This window comes from Ambystoma mexicanum, chromosome 10, assembly GCF_040938575.1.
Source record: "Ambystoma mexicanum isolate Mex_15411 chromosome 10, UKY_AmexF1_1, whole genome shotgun sequence".
Lineage (NCBI taxonomy): Eukaryota > Metazoa > Chordata > Amphibia > Caudata > Ambystomatidae > Ambystoma > Ambystoma mexicanum.
In genome coordinates, this window is record NC_090932.1 from 1,622,464,411 (window position 1) to 1,622,483,568 (window position 19,158).

General features: G+C 47.7%; 1 protein-coding gene across 8 annotated transcripts in view; it reads right to left on the reverse strand.

Annotated features, from left to right (window-relative positions):
• CHFR (checkpoint with forkhead and ring finger domains) overlaps positions 1-19,158 on the reverse strand; it is an 893,929-nt gene that overhangs the window by 89,821 nt on the left and 784,950 nt on the right. For 7 of the 8 annotated variants that reach the window (XM_069620002.1, XM_069620000.1, XM_069619998.1 and 4 more), the window contains one exon: positions 8,361-8,433. In XM_069620002.1, the coding sequence (XP_069476103.1) occupies positions 8,361-8,433 (73 nt within the window). Of the gene's footprint in view, positions 1-8,356; positions 8,434-19,158 lie in introns of those variants that run through there. The other variant, XM_069620001.1, reaches the window with a different exon arrangement.

Here is a 19,158-nt window from a genome sequence, read left to right on the forward strand (position 1 = left end):
CTGAGAAGTGTCTTAGAACGTCAAGGCCAGAGTGCCTAGAGCAGGGGTGCTAGGTTGTGGCTCATGACGAGACCTTGTGGCAGTGTTGATGCCCCTGGCTGTGAGGCATCTTTAAGAATTATTAATCGGTCAGGATGTCTGTCCATGAAGTCTACAAAACAAGACATTCTCCTTATAATCTTATTGAATTGTTCAGGTGTATATTCATATGTGGGCGGGAAACCCGACATGACAGGGGTGGCCTGGGAGGGAGTGGCATCTTTGTGGCGCATGGCCCCTGCGAGAGAGTGTAAGCGGATGAAAAACCCTGTCTGCAAGTATTTTGGGGCCAAGGGCTTTCTTTGGGGAAGCCGAAACACTTTTTGCCGTCTGTTTTTCGGCGCACGCTAGTAGGGCCTTTTTATGTGCAGTGCCCGAACAGAGTTTCTCTTTTGGCTTTGGGGAACTGTCGTGAGACAAAAGCGTGCGCAATGTCCCAGAGGACAGTGAAGAACCTGAGGCTTTATCCCTAGACAACGCATGGGCCTCGACGCTCAACGGGACAGTCGAGAGTCGGCCGTGGGATAGGTCTTTAGTGTTTGTCTGTGTCTTGGCCGCCAGTGTCTTCTCCATCACAGAACCACTGGCATGCTTCTTTGAGTCAGGGGCCCGCACTTAGGGTTCCGATGGACCCCACTCCTCACCCTCATTCATGACCCCGATACTGCCCTCGCCGGAGTCTTCCATCACGTCGATGAAGGCCTCGGGCTGCATGGCGTGAGCAGCCCAGCGTTTGGTCACTGATCCTTTAGGCTCTTTGGCTGAAAAAGTTTACAGGATTTACAATCGTTTTCAGCATGATCGCTTAGAAGATATTGATTGCACACTCAGTGTGTGTCCTTCCACAGGAATTTTCAGTGGCATGAGGGAAAAAATTGGAATGGGGTTTTGTCCATTGTATCTTAAAAGAGCAGACGGGCGATCAAAGAAGAATGGGGAAGATGGAATAAGCATTTTCTAAACGAGGACAAGATAAAGAACCCGCCATTGCACTGTCTCCCTACTATAATGGGCCAAAGGCCCAAGTCCTGGGAAGGCCGCGTCTTGTCGTCTATCAGTCAGTCGTCGACGATGAGGGTGTTCGTCAGGGGCATTCAAGCAGTCGTGCAGCAAGGCGAACAACAAAGGAAAGAAAGAAAGTCTATAAGTACAACTTTATCTAATCAAAGGCATTATTAGCCTGGAAGAGCTCCGCATTTGCGACTAGTTTCAATGGCGGAAAAAAACAATCTGAAGGACCTCGACGAGTGAAGGACAATGGTTACAGTACACGTCACACTAGGGATAATATTATAAACACACCCTGTCGATGTCTGTTTTCGAGTATTGAAAACAAATATTGTAATACTCTGCGACTTCCACTAGATGTCAGACTACGCAGAGCATGTGATCTAAGCAGATACACAAGCTCCAGAAATCACATCACATTGTGCTAAGGCTCCACCTGTTGCTTGCTGCATTTCATGATTCCCTCCTTGCGTAGTCTCAAGTTCAGTATAGTAACATAGCAGGTGGTCTTCTTTTGATTCTTGTTGCTTGTGAGGACCCATGTGCAGAACTATTTCCCTCTATTAGTTAACATTGGGTCATTGATTCCTATGGATACATAAGTCTTAGTGGTATTTGATCTCTCACAGGCATGAGAGAATCACTAAAAACCCAGTTTAATTTGTGTTAACATTTCATGATCCTGCGAGATCACAGTTCTGTGTTTGTATCCATTACTTTACTTACCTAGAAGAACAAGTTACTTCTTACCTGGTAACGTTCTTTCGATGGGATGTTCCTCCGACGTATTCCTTATCTTTGATAGATCATCTCCCAGCTTGCTGGCCTCAGAATTGTTTTTCAGTAGAGGGCACTGCGCGTCGACGTCCTTCGGGCCGATGTCCCTCGACAGCCTCCGTATCGGCGCAGACGTCATCACGCGTATGAATAGACTCGCGCAGCGTCCGTTGCTCAGTTCCGTTTTGACGTTAACAGTTGTTTTATATGAATTGGTTATTGACCTTGAAGGAGCGTAAGCTGCAACCACAAGGGAAGTATTACTGCGGGGATGGATGGGAGGGGCGATAAGGAATACGTCGGAGGAACATCCCATCGAAAAAGAACGTTACCAGGTAAGAAGTAACTTGTTCTTCGAAGGGAAGTGTCCTCCGATGTATTCCTTATCTTTGATAGACTCCCATAGCAGTGGTGTGTAATTGGAGGTGGGAGTAAAACTCCATGTTTCCTTTTAGGAATGAACAGAATGTAATGTAATACTGCTTTGCCAAACCTAGTCTCTTGACTAGAGGAGAAATCCAGGTTGTAAAATCTTGTGAAGGTATGTGCGGAGGACCATGTGGCAGCAGCCGCACATATGTCTCGAACCCTCTTTGGAGGGCCGAGGAGGCTGCGATACCGCTGGTTGAATGAGCCCTAAGATTTTGAGGAGGCTCTTTCCCTGCTAGTTTTAGTAACATTCCAGAATGGCCAAAATAATCCATCTGGAAATGGTTTGTTTTGTTATCGGTAGTCCCAAATTGTGTCCTGAGTAACCTACGAACAGTTGGTCTGCTTGTCTAATCCTAGCAAGTCTGCTGATGTAAAAGCTTAAAGCCCGCCTTGGGTCCAGCCTATGTAGCCTTTCTTCCTCTTTCCCCGGATGGGAAGGCGGATAGCATGAAGGTAAGGTAATTTTCTGAGTGATGTGGAATTCAGAAACCACCTTTGGGAGGAAATTAGGCTTCACCTGTAGGACAACTTTGTCTTTATGAAAAATTGTATGAGGGGGTTTATAAGATAGAGCTTGTAATTCGCTGACCCTTCTAGCAGATGTTAAAGCCACTAATAAAACAGTTTTAAGGGTGAGAAATCTTAGCAAACAAGAGTGGAGTGGTTCAAAAGGAGTACCCATCAGGAAATTTAAGACTAAAGAACGGTCTTGGAGGGTAGACATTAGTTAATCCCTTTAGAAATTGTATTACTAAGCGTAATTTGAAATACAATGGCTCCTCTGCAGTGCGTTTGAAGATCAATAGCGCTGCGAGATAGCCCTTGATAGTGCCAACTTGAAGGCCTGAATTTGCCAAGTAGAGTAGAAAGGATAACACCGTTGGTGTACCACATGAAAAGGGGTCGATATGCTCTTCTCTACACCAGCTGCAATATTTGTTCCCACGGCAGCGGGATAAAGACTTTGTTGCTGGCCTTCTGGCCGAAAGCAACACCTCCATGACATCATCAGGGAGGTCCCAATCCTTGTATCCCAACCTTTCAGAAGCCAGGCTGAAGGTGGAGGGTCCTGATGTCTGGATGGAGAACCTGACCTCCCTTCTGTGAGAGAAGATTCTCCTTGAGTGGAAGATGAATTGGAGGGCAGATGGACATGTGCAGAAGGTCTGGGTACCACGTTCTCCTGGCCCAGTCTGGGGCAATTAGGATCCTGATCCTCCAGAATCTTCTCAACCTCCTGATCATTTGAGGAATGACAGGGACTGGTGGAAATGCGTACAGGAGTGGAAACTCACTACGAACGCGTCTCCTAGAGCTCCTCTCGGGGGAAATTCCCTTGAAGAAAACAGATTGCACTTCCTGTTGGTACTGGTGGCGAACAGATCCACTGGAGGGGTTCCCCAAAGGGCGAAGATCTCCTGAAGGACTTCCTGAGCTAGTTCCCACTCGTGGGAGATTGTGCCCGGCTTGCTCAGAGCGTCCGCCGTCAAGTTCTTCTCTAGGTGAACTGTCGATAGAGAGATTCCTTCGTGAATTGCCCAAAACCAGAGCTGCATTGCCTCTCTGCACAGTGGCAGTGATCCTACGCCTCCTCTTTTGTTGAGGTAGTGCATGGCCACTGTGTTGTCCGTCATTATCAGGACATTTTTTTCCCTGTACAGATGGCAGAAAAGCTTTCAGCGCTAGTCTGATTGTTCTCAGCTCTAACAGGTTGATATGTAGTCTGGACTCCGATGGAGACCAACGACCGCTGATGGTCAAGTCGTTGGTATGGGCTCCCCAGCCCGTGAGTGAGGCATCTGTGACTACTGTTATCTCCGGCCATGGTTGCCAAAACAGTTCTCCCTTCAAGATGTTTTTCTGGCAGGCCCACCACTGAAGGTCTCGAGCCACCTTGTCCGGAACCTGAAGGAGGTCTGTCATTCTCCCTGAGAATTGCGACCACTGAGTTCTCAGTGCCCACTGAAGAGATCTCATTCTCAGGCGAGCCCTGGCACATGGAAGATGCAGGATGCCATGAGGCCTAGCAACCTCAAAAAGTCGAAGGCTGGGAGACGTTGGGCATTTTGAAACTTGGTGACCATCTGCAGAATATCTTGAGCCCTCACCTCTGGTGGCGAGGCTTTTCCCAGGGAAGTGTCCAGGACCGCTCCAATGAACTGGAGTCTCTGTGATGGTATCATCTGTGACTTCTTTAAATTGAGGGAGAAGTCCAGTTTGTGAAGGAAGTGGCAGACATAGTTTAGCTGATTCTGAGCTTGTTCCGGAGATACAGCTCTGATCAGCCAATCGTCCAGGTAGGGGTAGACGTGAATCCCTTCCCTCCTTAGACTTGCAGCCACTACCGACATTAGCTTGGTGAAGACCCTCGGGGTGGAGGTCAGCCCAAATGGCAGAACTCGAAATTGATAATGAGAGGTATTTCCTGTGTTTGAGATGGATAGGCACATGGAAATAAGCATCCTGGAGGTCCAGAGATACCAGCCAGTCCTGGAGCTGGAGGGCCTGAAGGATCTGAGAGAGAGTTACCATCTTGAACTTGTCCTTCCTGAGGAACTTGTTCAATTCTCGTAAGTCCAAGATAGGTCTCAGTCCTCCGTCTTTCTTCGGTATGAGAAAGTAGGGGGAGTACCAGCCCTTGTTCCTCTCCGCTACAGGTACCGGTTCTATGGCACCTTTCTCTAGCAGGTCTACAATTTCCTGCAAGAAGAGCGGATCTGGAACTTTCGGAGAGCTGTTCCCCGGTGGATGATTCTGAGGGATGCGTAGAAAAGGCAGGCAGTAACCTTGGGCAACTGTCTCCAATGCCCAAGCATCTGACATAATAGCCTGCCATTCCGTCAGATGTTGAGTTAACCTGCCCCCTACTGGTGTCTTGTGAGGAGAGTCCTCAGAGCGGTTTGGAGGCGGCCGATGCAGATGCCGAGGGTAAAGAGGCACCTGCTGCGGCTTTTGTATTTTTACCCCGTCCACATCGGTGAACTTTTTCTGACCCCATTAAACCGGCTGTCCTCTGCCTCCTCCGAATGCGGAATAGAAGCGAAAGGACTTACCTCTCCAAGAGGTTCCTGAGGGGCAATATGGTGTCTGACGGATTTTGCTGCTGCCTTTGATGTTTGTAGTTTTTCTAAACTGTCATCCGCCTTCTTACCAAACAAAGAAGAGCCGTCAAAGGGCATATTCAAAAGTCTGCTTTGCACATCTGGAGCAAAACCAGACTTTCGCAACCAAGCAAATCTCCGGGTTGTTGTACTTGCCGCCATGGCCCTGCTGATGCTGTCAGCACTATCGATGCCAGTTTAAAGGGATTCGCACATAGCATCTTTAACATCCTTGATGATGTTTAGGAACGCTTCCCTTTCTTCTCCCTCTGGGAGGCAGTCATCTGCTGATAAAGCACACTCCCAAAGTGTGTGGCTGAACCTTGCGAGCGTATAAGTAGCATTGATGGATTTCAACGCCATGCTACATGCAGAAAATACTTTTTTGGCCATATAGTCATATCTCTTATCATCCCTGTCCTGTGGAACAGTAGGGTAAGCCGATTTACTACCTGATGAAGTAGCTTCCTGAACAACCAGACTCTCCGGAGTTGGGTGTTTGGATAAATATTCAGGGTCAGCAGAAGACACCCTATATTTAGCTGATAATTTTTTGTTCACCGCCGGGATTACCTCAGGTGTTTCCCAGTTTGCCAATATTCTCCTTTGTAATGCCGCATGAAATGGCATCAAATGGATCCTCCTGTGGACCCTTGACGAAGATGTCTGTGAGGTCGTCTTGCTGAAAAGCAGGTGAGGTGTGGACCACCCCATAAACTCTATTATCCTTGCCATCAAGGTTCTATAAGGGGTTTCAGCATGTTCCCATGGGTCTAGTCTGGCAAATTCCACTTCTGGGGAAGTGTCCAACCCACTTGCTTCCTGTAAGGATTCTTGGAGGTCTTTCAACCTACCTTCCTCAGAGGTAAATTCCTCTGGTACAGGAGTTGCAGATACCTGCAAATCAAAAAGTCTTTCCTGATCCGAATCCTCCCCTTCTTCATAAATAGATAAGACTCTGGAGTGATCAGGTCTTGAAAATGGTATAAATCCCATTTCCAGAGCAGAAGGGGCCAAATTCGTCATGATTGGCTGAGAAAACGTTGACGCGGACGTTAAAGGCTTCGAAGCCATCGAAAAAGGCGTCGAGAAAGGTGGTAGAGGCCTCAAACTCGAGAGTATCGGAATTCTACTCGAGGTTGTCGACGACATTCTCGTGATCGAGGCTCTGGGTATGGCCACTGGCTGTGAGGCGGCCATGGGTTTGTCCTTTCTCTGCGTCGACGTCGAAGATGGCGTCGACTCGACTGACCTTTGCCTCAAAGAACCCTTCGATAACGGCGTCAAAGACGCCGATTTATGCGTCGGAGGGATCTTCGATGATGACGACGAAGATGCGACTTTGCCTTTACTCTAGGGTTTGTGACGCTCTCGAGTGGCTTCTTTCGCCGGGTGCTGTGACTCGCGGCGTTTTGATTTTTTCGGGTCTTTCACCCATGGTATCACCCTCAGTAGTCTTTGAGGGGAGTCGAGGCCGCTTTCTCGAAGGCGCTGTGCATCTTTTTCCTGAATTCTTCCCACTCAGCCCGAGAGCTATGTTTTTTGGGGCAGGAGACCCTTTTTGGGGAAACGGAAGAAGAAGACGAGGAAGGGGATCTTCGACGTCTCTTTTTTGAATGCTTAGATCTCGAAGAGTGATGGGAACTGCTTCGAGACCTAGAACGAGAATGTCTTTTGTGATGGCGAGGAGACGAATGTCTCGACTCTGCCGAGGAAACTTTTGAAGAAGTTTTAACTGCCTTACCTCTCTCGAGCTTCCCCTTACGCTCCTTCAAGGTTTACGCCGTCATGGACATGCAGTACTCGCACTCCGAACAATGGTGCTCGATTCCCAGGCACCACAAACAGATCCTGTGAGGATCCGTCAATGACATTTTCTTTCCACAGACTCGACATTTTTTGAAGCCGGAACGCGGAGTCATCAGTTCGGGTGAGGAAGCCATCGAGTACAAGTCGGTATTCACGAGGAATAATGAAGTATATCTTGACTAAAGAACTGGGCAACGATATTCCGAGGCCCCACAAAGCGCGGAAAAACGTAACTGAGCAACGGACGCTGTGCAAGTCTATTTATACGCATGATGACGTCCGCGCCGATACGGAGGCTGTCGAGGGACATCGGCTCGAGGAACATCGACGCGCAGCGCACTCTACTGAAAAAAATTTCCAAGGCCAGCAAGCTGGGAGATGATCCATCAAAGATAAGGAATACGTCAGAGGACAAAATCCCTACGAAATACCTGTTTTTTTTGTAGTTATTTCATATGCACAAGGAATACATTTTTAAAGATGCATTGTGTAGTCCTTAACTTATTGTTTTCAAAACTGTTTACTGTGCCTTTAAACCTGCGCAGATGATCTCCTGGAAAGTGGCGCTGACTGCACTGGCCAATCAATCGCATGAACAGTCAGGAATTCAAACAAAGCAGCACCCTCAAACATAACCAAGAACGATATCAGGCTCTAGAAATATGGTTGGAAAATACCTTCCTAACAAAGGAGCGGGGGAGCTACAAAATCTGACGAGCAAAAGCATCTTTAAAAAAAAAAAAAAAAAAGGTCTTCTTTAGTTAACAGGCTATCTGTTTAGTTGCCTATTGACATGTTTGGAGGCCATCCCAGAGAGCTCTGCCTTTCACATGTCCATGTTCTGGCAGCGTGAGAAGGTGGTTACAGTTGATAAATGAACTTACATAAACTTATAAGATTTTCCAGTTTTATCTATCTACAGGGTACAGTGAACAAGTTTTAGAACAGGTTCAGTATTTTAATGTAATTGGATCCTAAAATGGCTGATGGCGTATAGTATTCACAATGGACTGGTAGTGCTACCTTGGTCTCTCACATGCATGCCATGCATGCTAAACTCTGTAAATTTCAGAATAATACTCACCAGTAGATGCAAAAATAGGGAACAAGTAGATTTCAAGCCCCAATCAATAAGAGGAGCGACAACATTCTTTCATGATCATCAGTTGCACAAATAAAGTAAGGAGAACTTACATGGCATGATGAGCTTTCACCTGGGTCCGGCAGTTACGTCCCCAGTAACAGTCAGAGCGCGACGTGACTGACACTGCAAGAAACAAACGATGGTGCATGGCATTAGTGATTTATTTATTGGTGTTCTAGAAAGCTCCAACCGAGTGGCTTCGTAGTTCCCCAAGTGCAAGGAGGTAAAAAGTGGGCTGGGTGGGAAGGAAGGCGAGGGGGGTGAGGGAAGACTGGGCCCTACCTAAAATTCACACGCTCAATAATATGCCCCAATTACTTCATCTGTTTAGGCTTTTTTTTTTTTTTACTTTTTGCTCTCTAAGGGATGTTTTACCCCTACATTGCTGCTGCATTTTTATTGTCCCTCTCCCACCTCCACGTTGGAGGGCAGGGGGGATAGGGCAGGGGGGTCAAGGTACCAGGTGCGAGGTGTGGCAGGGACTCATCAGTTGAAGTATTGGAACATTCCAGATGAGTGAAATGCACGGCAGTGGAGGGGGAGACGGTGAGAAGGGCAACAAGTGAACAAAAGAAAACAAATGCTACACAATAAACAGTTAGGAAGAGAAGTGCTAGCATAGAGCAATTTGAATCAGGAGTGAGACTTTGTTAAGGTGCTGCTGACATCTTGAGGGTCGAATACTTTCCTTCCCGTTGGTTTCCCAGCCCTAAATTTATGTGCCAAGGTCTTTTGTAATAAATGAGTCATGAGTTTTTTTCCTAAAGAACCAGTGGTTTTGATAATGTGGTGAAGGACTATACCAGTTTCAGGTCTAAAAGTTGGAATTTACAGTTTTAAGAACAAACATTTCAGCTTAATATCCTGTTCAATAGCTCTGGAAACTATACTTAAAATGTACATGTTCAACAATTTGCCCAATTCCTTCATCAGCTTCAGCCCTTTTTGTTGTTTGTTCTCTAAGGAATGTTTTTAACCCCAGATTGTTGCCGTACTTATGGTTGTCTCCCCACCTTTACTTTGCAGCTCACTGTACAATCCCAGCAACTCCCACAGGGTTCTACTTTCACTTTCCTTCATGGTTTCTCCTCACCCAACCCCGCCCCCTCCTCGTTTGCCGTTTCACCCACTCCATTACACTTTCATTTTCTATACTGTCCCCTCCCATGGCTTTCCTTTCTGTCTGACACCCAAGTTATGAAAACCCCCCTCTATCAAGTTATGAGAGGACTTGGGCCACAACTAAGCAACCGGTTACCCTCAGGTCCACTGGACTCATAGTTGTAAAAGGTGCTAACACAGTTTATATATATATAGACAAGACAGCAATGCCCATGCAATATAGGACTCAGAATCTATCCATCTTGTGTGATGTGAAATGAAAATGAAATAGTAGGATTTTCCTGGACCCTACATCCACACCTTTGTTGGAGAGCGCCTCTGCACCTCTGAATAATGCATGACTCTTAAAGGGGTAAAAGTGGCTGAGCTGTCAAGGATTTATTCTAAAGAGGGGAGTGGGAAAGAAAATAAGATACAGGGCAGCATACAACGAGCAAACAAAAAGCAAATAGCCACACAGTATAAACATGAAAATAGAAATCTTTACACAGCTTTGGAAAACAGGTTATAAGAAACATTCATGTAAGCCATTTTGGGAGGGACATCCCCAGAAGTCGCACAAAGTTCACACAAGTACTTTAGAGGAACAAATTACCCACCTCTCCGTAATGTTCTTTCTGATGTATATTCCTCCCATGGATTCCACATATATGATATCCTATCCACAGCGTAGCTGTTCTTCAGAAACTTTTCTGCCCCCAGGGGGCACATCGCAGCCACGCATCTGCTACGTTCAACGCCTCTACGTGGCCCGGGCAGGACAGTACGTTAGGGCCAGCATATATTGTGGCTCTGTGCCTCATGATCCGAGTTCCCCCTTTTTTCTCTAGCACTCCGACGCCGTGGGACAGCGGAACCGGTGCTGTAGGGGCTATCTGCCATGGGGGTCGTGTAGGGAGGGCGATGAGGAATCCGTGGGAGGAACATCCAGCAGAAAGAACATCACTGAGAGGTATGTAGTGTGTTCTTCTAATGGATTCTTTCCTTTCCACGGATTCCTCATCTATGATAGACTCCCAAAGCAGTATGAGGATATGGAGGAGGGAGGAGAGCAGGGACACAAACTAGACCAAAAAACGAAGGAGGACCACCCTACCAAAACGGGCATCCTGACCTGAAAGGGAATCCAAGCAGTAAAGTTTAGCAAACGTGTGCAGAGATGCCCACGTCGCCGCCTGGCAGGTGTCCACGACGGGACATCGCCCTCTGTAGGGCATAGATGGCAGCCAAACCTTGAGCCAAACCCTTCAGGCACATCCTTACCAGCCAAACCATACCATTCCGAGATGCAGAGAATGATCCACCTTGACCGGGTCGGTTTGGTCACATCCCTGTTTGCACGAGCCCCAGCATAACTAATGAAAAGCTGAACATCTTTCCTGGGCTCTCTCGTCTGAGAAACATAGTAGCTGAGGGCCCGCACCAGGTCCAGACCATGGAATCGTTCCTCTGCCACTGGAGATGAGGAGGAGGAAAAAACAAAGTAAGATGGATCAATTGCAAGATGAAAATCCGAGACCACTTTTGGAAGGAGGGCCTCCCTTGCAATGTCACCTTCTCTTTGCAGAAAACCAAATAGGTATGTTTAAGAAAAATGCCTGGAGCTCATTCACCTGTCTCTTGGAAGTGATGATAACCAGGAAAATCACCTTACATGTGAGCAAAGGAATAGAGCAGGAATGGAAGGGCTCAATTGGAGCTCCCATAAGGAAGGTGAAAACCAAACTCAAATCATCAAAAAATCCCAAACTGGAGATAACGGACAATATAAAGGAGCAACAGTGTTGCAGGACTATGAGCGGAGAGAACCTCAAGGATGTCATATGACAAGTCTCACTCATTCTAGCTCAGGCTCTCAGTAGCCAAGGAAGAAGTTTAGGATGTTGAAGTTCAGGTGGAGAACCCGCCCCTCCAATTGGGAGTGCAAGCTGACTTGACTCTCCTCGGTAGGCACCAACGAGGGCAGATGGACATTTTCAGCAATTCGGGATACCATGTACTCCGGGCCCAATCTCCTGAGAACCAGTGGAATGACAGGGTATGGACAGGGTTGGATATGTCACTTGGGGACCGTGCTAATGTGTAAAGGAGGTTGAATATTCATTTGATCGTCATGGGGTCCCCCAGAGCTCCCTGGTTTGGAAATGCCCTTGAGCAGAACAACTCACACTTCCTGCGTACACTGAAAACAAAGATCTACCCGAGGAGTTCCCCAAAAGAAGATGATTGCCTCTAGAACTTCCTGGCAGAGATCTCACTTGCGGGTGGCCAAAGTTTGTCTGTTTTTCTATTTGATTTTATTCTAGTCTGATCTATTTTAGCTTTGTTTATGCTTGTATTGTCTTATCTGTGCGCCTGTTTGCCCTTGGGCCTAAGGCGCATTAGAAAAACTTAAAACCAGCATTCTCTCGTCCGGCCAGATGGGCAGCCTTCAAAGGAGACACCATTCTCCAGATCCTAGAACCACAGGCACATTATTTTTCTGCATAGTGACAAGGAACCCACACAACAGGGTCTGTTGAGGTAGTGCATACCTACTTTGTTGTCCATCAGGATCAGCACAGTCTTGCGTTCGACAGAGAAGGTGGCGATCAGGGCAACCCTGATCACCGTCGGCTCCAGCAAATTGATGTGCTCCCATGACTCAGAGTAAGACCACAGTCCGCTCACTGTCAGATCCAACAGGTCAGTGCCCCAACCTGTTGGATATGTCACTTGGGGACCGGGTTGACAAAACAATGTAGCTCTCAGGGCCCACCACAGAAGATCCTGAGGCACATGGTTTGACAGATGTAGAAGGTCTGACATGTGGCCCTGAAATTGCAACCGCTGGCAAGGAAGGAGCCACTGAAGCAATCTCATGGACAGCCATGCCTTTGTAACCAGAAGGATGCTGGAGGCCATGAGGCCCAGTAAGAGCAGAAAGGCTGAGGTAGGGACTTGTTCCTGGGATTGGACGACATTGACCATCCTAAAGATGTTCGCCACATGGCCCTCGTGAGAAAAAGCCCAGCCCAGGCAAGTGTCCAAGACTGCTCTGATAAATCGGAGAGACTGGGATGACCAAACCTGAAACATTTTGAAGTTCAGGGAAAAGCCCAGTATGTGCAATAGAGTGCATGTGCTGAGCCTGTGCTCAGACACTACATCTGAGGAGCAAGCTTGGTTGAGAGAGTCGTCCAGGTAGGGGAAGACATAAATGACCTCACTCCGGAGGCACGTCGCCATCACTGCTAGCAGCTCGGGGAAATCCATGGCAGCCAGAAAAACACAGAACACCAGGACTTTGAACTGGTAGTGATGCTGGCCCATCACAAACCTTGGGTGCTTCCTGTTCTTTAGATGAATGGGCACATGGAAGTGGGCACCCTGAATGTCCACTGATACCAACCAGTCACTCAGATTGTATGCTTGCAGGATCATGTCCAGAGTAGCCATCTTGATCTAGCCCTTGCGTAGGACATATTCAGCATCTGCAAATCCAGTATTGGACACAAGCCCCCTTCCTTCTTGGGCACTAGAAAGTATGTGGAATACCATCCCATGCCTCGTTGCAAGCGTGGCACAAGGTCTATTGCGCTCTTTCAGAGAAGCTGACATACCTCCTCCAAAATGACTGGGTCTGGGGCAAGGAGTTGAAGTGAGGGCCATGGTGCAGGGGACGCTACACGAAGAGGAGACAGTAGCCCTGTCGAATGACCTGCAAGTCCCAAGTATCGCAAATTCTATTGAACCATTCCTAGCTAACAGGGAGAGCCTCCCATCTAAATGGGGATTTGTGGCCGAAAATCTCAACGGGATTTTGCATCTTGTGATACTGAGAGGACAGTGGCCGATGACAATCTCCCTCTGTGGGCACCTCTACGCCTCCCCTTCAGGAATCGCCTACCTTGCAGTCTACCCAGGGCTGCCTGGCCAGCTGAAGGAATGAATCACGACATCTCGCAGAAGGTGCAGAGGGTTATTGTACTGCCAGGCCCAAGGACTTTGCCAAAACCTTTGATGAGTGGCACTTCGAGGACGATCTCTGCTTCATCCCCTAACAGTTTTGTGTATCAATAGGCACATCCAAAAGCTTAGCCTGGACATCATGCGCAAAGCCCGACGTCCTCATTCAGGAGTGATGCCTTACCAATGTATTTGTGGCCATGGATCTGCTGAGACAATCAGCAGTGTTTAGTCCCGACTGCAAAATCTGACAAGAGGATTCACCGACCATAGACGGGAAGCGCTCCCTCATCTCCCCCTGAGGGATGTGATCAGCCGCATTGTCCACTGAACCGTTACAAAGGGGTCTAGCACAGAAAGAGCCTGTAGTTCAGTTACTCTCCTAATGGAGGTGATAGCTATTAGGAAGGCGGTCTTAAGAGTGAGGTCTTTAAGAGTTGCCTTGTGCATGGGTTCAAAGGGTGAGCCCATGAGCCTGGTAAGTACCACATTTAAGTCCCAGCCGGGAGCTGGGTTTGCTATCGGAGGGTGTATTCTCTTTACCCCCTCCATAAAGGCTTTAATAACTGGGACTTTCCACCATGACACTTTAAGTTGGGAAGTGGTGTATGCAGAAAGTGCCGCTAGGTGGACTTTAATAGAATTGAATACTAGACCTGTGTCCAGTAAATGGGTTAGGTACAGAACAATTTGTGTGGGAGAGCAGTCAACAGGGTTGATGTTTCTTCCTCTACACCAGATGACAAATCTCTTTCATTTGCTATAATAACAGTGACGAGTGTTAGGCTTTCTAGCCTTCCTGAGGATGTCCATGCATCTCTGCGGGAGTTGTAAATGTCCAAATTCTATGATCTCAGGAGCCAGGCTGCTAAGTTCATGGTCTGAGGGCATGGATGCAGTGTTCTGCCATTGTCCTGTGACAGCATGTTGTACGGGCAGGGAAGTTTCACTGGAGGAGATAGAGACATCTCCATCAGGTGAGCGAACCACGGCTGCCGGGCCCACATAGTGGCCACTAGTATCATGGTAACTTGTTCCTGGTGCATCTTGTGCACAATCTTGTTGAGAAGGGGAGTCGGGGGAAAAGCGTAAACAAATTTCCCTGACCATGGAATCGATAGACCGTTCTGCTTGGATTGGTTCTGGGGGTACCTTGAGGCATAATCTTGGCATTGTATGTTCTCCAGGGTTGCGAACAGGTCTATTTCTGGGAATCCCCATTGTGTGAAAACGTCGAAGACGATGTCTTCGTGTAAACGCCATTCGTACTCTGAGGGCAGAGGGAAGTCTCTGCTTAGTTCGTCTGCTAGCAGATTGAGTTCCCCTGGTACATGTTGTGACAGTAGGAACATGTGTTTGAGAGCCCACTTCCAGATGTTCTGGGACAGCTTGGACAGTCCTGGAGAGTGAGTGCCCCCTTGTTTGTTGAGGTAGTACATGGCTGTGGTGCTGTCCGTCAGGATCATCACTGTCTTCCCTTGTAGGTGTGCCTTTTAGTGCCTTGAACACAGCCAGTAGCTCCAGTAAGTTTATGTGCTTGGATGCTACACTCGGAGTCCAAACTCCGTGAGCAGTCTGATGGGATAGGTGAGCCCCCATCCTGTGAGGGATGCATCTGTGGTTAGAGTGGCTTCCACTGCGGGGGTAGCAAATGGTTTTCCTATTACCAGGTTTTCCTTCGACCACCACCGTAGCGAGAGAACCAAGGCCTGCGAGACCACCACTAGATCGTCCCATTGTCCGCTGGCCTGACACCACTGGCTGTTGAGCCACTCTTGCATTGGGCGCATGCATAGGCGCGCGTGGGGTACCAAATAAATACATGACGCCATCATTCCTAGCAAGCGCATTGCTTTGCGTACCGTCACCTCTCGACCTGCTACATATTGAGGGATCTGAAACAGCATGTTTTGGACCCTCTCGTTGGAGGGGAAGACGAGGCCATCCTTTGTTCGAATTGGAGCCCCTAGGAATTGTTTAACTAGGCTGGGGTCTAGGCTGGACTTCTTCTCGTTGATGGAGAAGCCCAGTTGGAACAAAAGGTCTACAGTCTTTTGGGTATTTGAGAAGCATGTTTCGTAAGAATCCCCTGTTATGAGCCAATCGTCGAGGTAAGGGTATACTGGGATGGACAACCAGCGCAGGTGGGCCGCTGCCACTGCCAGTACTTTCGTGAATACCCTTGGTGCTGATGCTATCCCGAAGGGTAGCACTCTGAACTGGTAGTGTTTGCCCTCTATCATGAACCTGAGGTATTTTCTGTGCGCTGGCAACTTTAAAATATGAAAGTATGCATCTTTCATGTCCACTGTTGTCATGTAATCTCATGATAGCAGGGGGATCACTTCCTGTAAGGTCACCATACGAAACTTTTGAGGTTTGACAAATTTGTTCGCTGGGCGCAGATCTAATACAGGGCGCATGGTTAAGTCCTTTTTGGGTACAAGGAAGTACACTGAATAAATACCTTCCATTACCTGATATAGAGGCACAACCTCTTATAGCTCCTTTTTCCAGTAGCTGGTCCACTTCTTGTAGAAGGATGGCGAGGTGTTCTGGTGTCATGCGTCGTCCCCTTGGGGGTCTGTACGTTGGGGAACTGTTGAATTCTATACAGTAGCCACGGGCTATGGTTGATAGTACCCAGCGGTCTGAAGTTATTCCCTCCCATGCTGGAAGAAAGGATGTTAACCGCCCCTGACCGGCGATGCATGGGAGGGGACCCGAATCTTCGAGTCATTTGGTGTCGGTGGCTTGAGAACCTCTAGGGGTGGAACCCCGACCTCTCCCTTTGCCATGGCGTTGTCCTCTCTGGTTGTATTGCCCACTGGTGCCTTGGTTAGAGGACCAGAGTATTGCTGCTGGCGTTGGCCTCTAATAAAGCGCCTATTGCCATAGCCACGTTTGTTAGGAGGCCTAGTAATCTGGTCTAGGGTTTTGATGGTGTCAAACTCTTTCTTTGCCGTTTCTAGTGCCTCATCAACCGCCTTTCCAAAGAGGTTGGCATCTTCTATAGGCTTGTTGATTAGAGATGCTTGTGTTTCAGGTGTAAACCCCGAATTACGCAGCCAGACATGGCGTTTGAGGAGTATTCCTTGGACTAGGGCATCGGTCGCTATGGCATTTTTCTGGGAAATATTTATGCCCCTCCACTTAAAAAATTCACCATCTCTCACTGGCCCTCGGATTGTGTTGGGAACTGGGTGGGGGGAGCCCAGGGCCTGTGACGGGAGCAGGATCGGTGGGAGCACTGGATAGTGGTGGGAGAAGGGCGGGGAGAGCCCAGGGTCTGTGATGGGGTTGGGATAGCCCAGGTACTGGGTAGGAGAGGATGAGGGAGCCCAGCGACTATACTGGTGGGGGAGCCCAGGGACTATACTGGGAGTAGGGTGCGGTGACGGCACACAATCGTTCATAGCAATTTGTACATACTGTCCATTTGGTATTTTTGGGTGGCCCCGGCCTGCCCGAATTTTGCTCAGGGGGGGCTCAGGCCAAAAAAGTTTGAAGACCACTGATCCAGGATATCCATTAATTCCAAATTAATCTTGGGCCTGGATGGAGCGTATATGCCCAGGGTACCAGCCACCTTAGCCATCAGTTTCTGAAAAGATGATGGAGGCTTACCAAGGGTGAGAGCTGGAAGAATGGCCAGTTCAGGGGAGTTGTCCACACCACTGGCCTCATGGAGATCCAAGGCCACTGGACCTCTTCATCTTCCTCATAGAAGCTCTTCGGAAAGGACCGCTCTTCCCTGGAGAGCAAAGGTACCAACCCAAAGGGTACCTGGTCCCGCTCTACGTTGTAGAGGTCATATCTTAGACAAAGGGTGTCAAAGGAAGAGGAGCATACTCCAGAGGGGCCCCAACGCCCACAACGTTAAACCTTTGCAACCAACTTTGAAACCTCAATGCCCGAAGGCAGGACCTAGTGGTGCTGGGGATCTTCGTCCCCCCTTTGGTTGTAGGCCAGTCCCTAAAGACGTGGTGGGACTGGTCGGTGCATAGGAAATAAGCATGGTCGTTGGAGCACTCAGGCAAACACATACAGCTAAGACACTCCTGTACCTGTGATGCACAGAATGTCATTTTTGCACTTAAATGCCCCTGCGGTCTTTATTATATAGGAATGACCACAAGAAAGGCTAAAACAAGATGGACTGAGTACAAGTCTAATATACGTACCAAAAGTTTGAAGTCACCAGTCTCAGTACATTTTGCGGAGGCAAGACACACAGTGGCACAATTAAAGTGTGTCATTCTTGAACAAGTAACACCAGGGGGGGAGGTGGTGATTTACAACGTAAACTAGCACAACATGAAATCCTGTGGATAGAGCTTTTGGACTCTTTACACCCTCGGGGATGAACTTGGAATTTGATATGATGTGCTATTTATAAACCTTTTACTCTAGACGGCATCTGTACAGAGACCCCTTTTTCCCGATAGGGCCTACCCCCTTTCTTCAGAAACTAGGGGTCTCAGAGAAACTGTATAGAATGTATACTGTCACTATGTATTGTTTAATTGATTGAGTAATTTGGGGTGTTAGTACACTACTTGCTGCAAAATTAGCCAGGTTACATGCAAGAGGCACCTATATGTACTGAGCATAAAACACTATTTAGTGTTCAAGTACTTGAAGCATTTTACATGGTTTTTATTTGTTATCTGGCCAGTAGTTAACATGCAATGGTACGATTTATTTGTTCATGTGGATTATCCCTGCAATCGATACTCAATGTTGCGTCACATGACCTCTTTCTGATTTGTTGTATAAACATGCGATTCACACTTTGTAAATAGAAAGTCTCCTCTTTTTGGGGGCACATTCAAGGCTACTTGGATTTTGCATATGGATGTATTCAAATGTATTTATATTTTGTGTGCATGATGAGTTTCTTAAATTGGTTACAAAGTTCATTTTTACCCCCAACATGTTGGTTGGTTGGCCTCGATCGAGGCTTTTAACCCGCTTGCCAGACCAGTCACGATCTTCATCAGCGACCGAGCAGTTTTTGTTGAGTCCCCTGCCCAGTTTATCTTCCAAATTACCTACTTTAATTTGTATGCAAGATGGGGGCGTCCTGCGTACCTACCCTTTGGGAAGTTTCGCTTGGGGCCCTCACTTGCATTCCGTGCACTTTAATGACTTTAGTTTAGGATATTTTTCATGAATCACCCTTAGATTCGTTGCGTATATTCCTATTTACGCTTTGATAACAATTAGCGTTTGCGGTTACCATAGTAACCTTAAGACGCACCTCATGCCCACACTAAGATGGCCGACATCTGCGTGGCCCACGTGCGCATGCGCAGGTTTTTCCTTGACAACAGGGAACGCTGCGCGCAGTCGAGCTTCGTTCGCTGCTGGTGGCGGTTGCTGTTCACGTATCCCTGTCTTTCTGGTAAGGATTCTTTACTGGGAATACTGTTCTGTTTGATTACCTCCCTTTGTGGCCCTAACACTAATACGAGTTCCTAGTTACGCTACCATTTGATATGGTATTGACATTCATTTCCCCTCCTAGGGTCCCTCCAGCTGCTCCTTTCCGCGTGCCAGTCCTATGTACCTTCGAGTTCTGGACTGGGTGAGTGATTGTCTCTGGCACCTTTTTGAAATTTGATACTCTTAATCTGAATACTCTCATGCAAATTAAATATTGACATTTCCTACATCTTTTGTCTTTTGATTAGGCCAGAATTTTGACACTGCTTCCCCCTGTTTGAGGTACCATTTTCCTCGCCTGGCTTTTCAGCCATTTTTACTCAGCTCTTC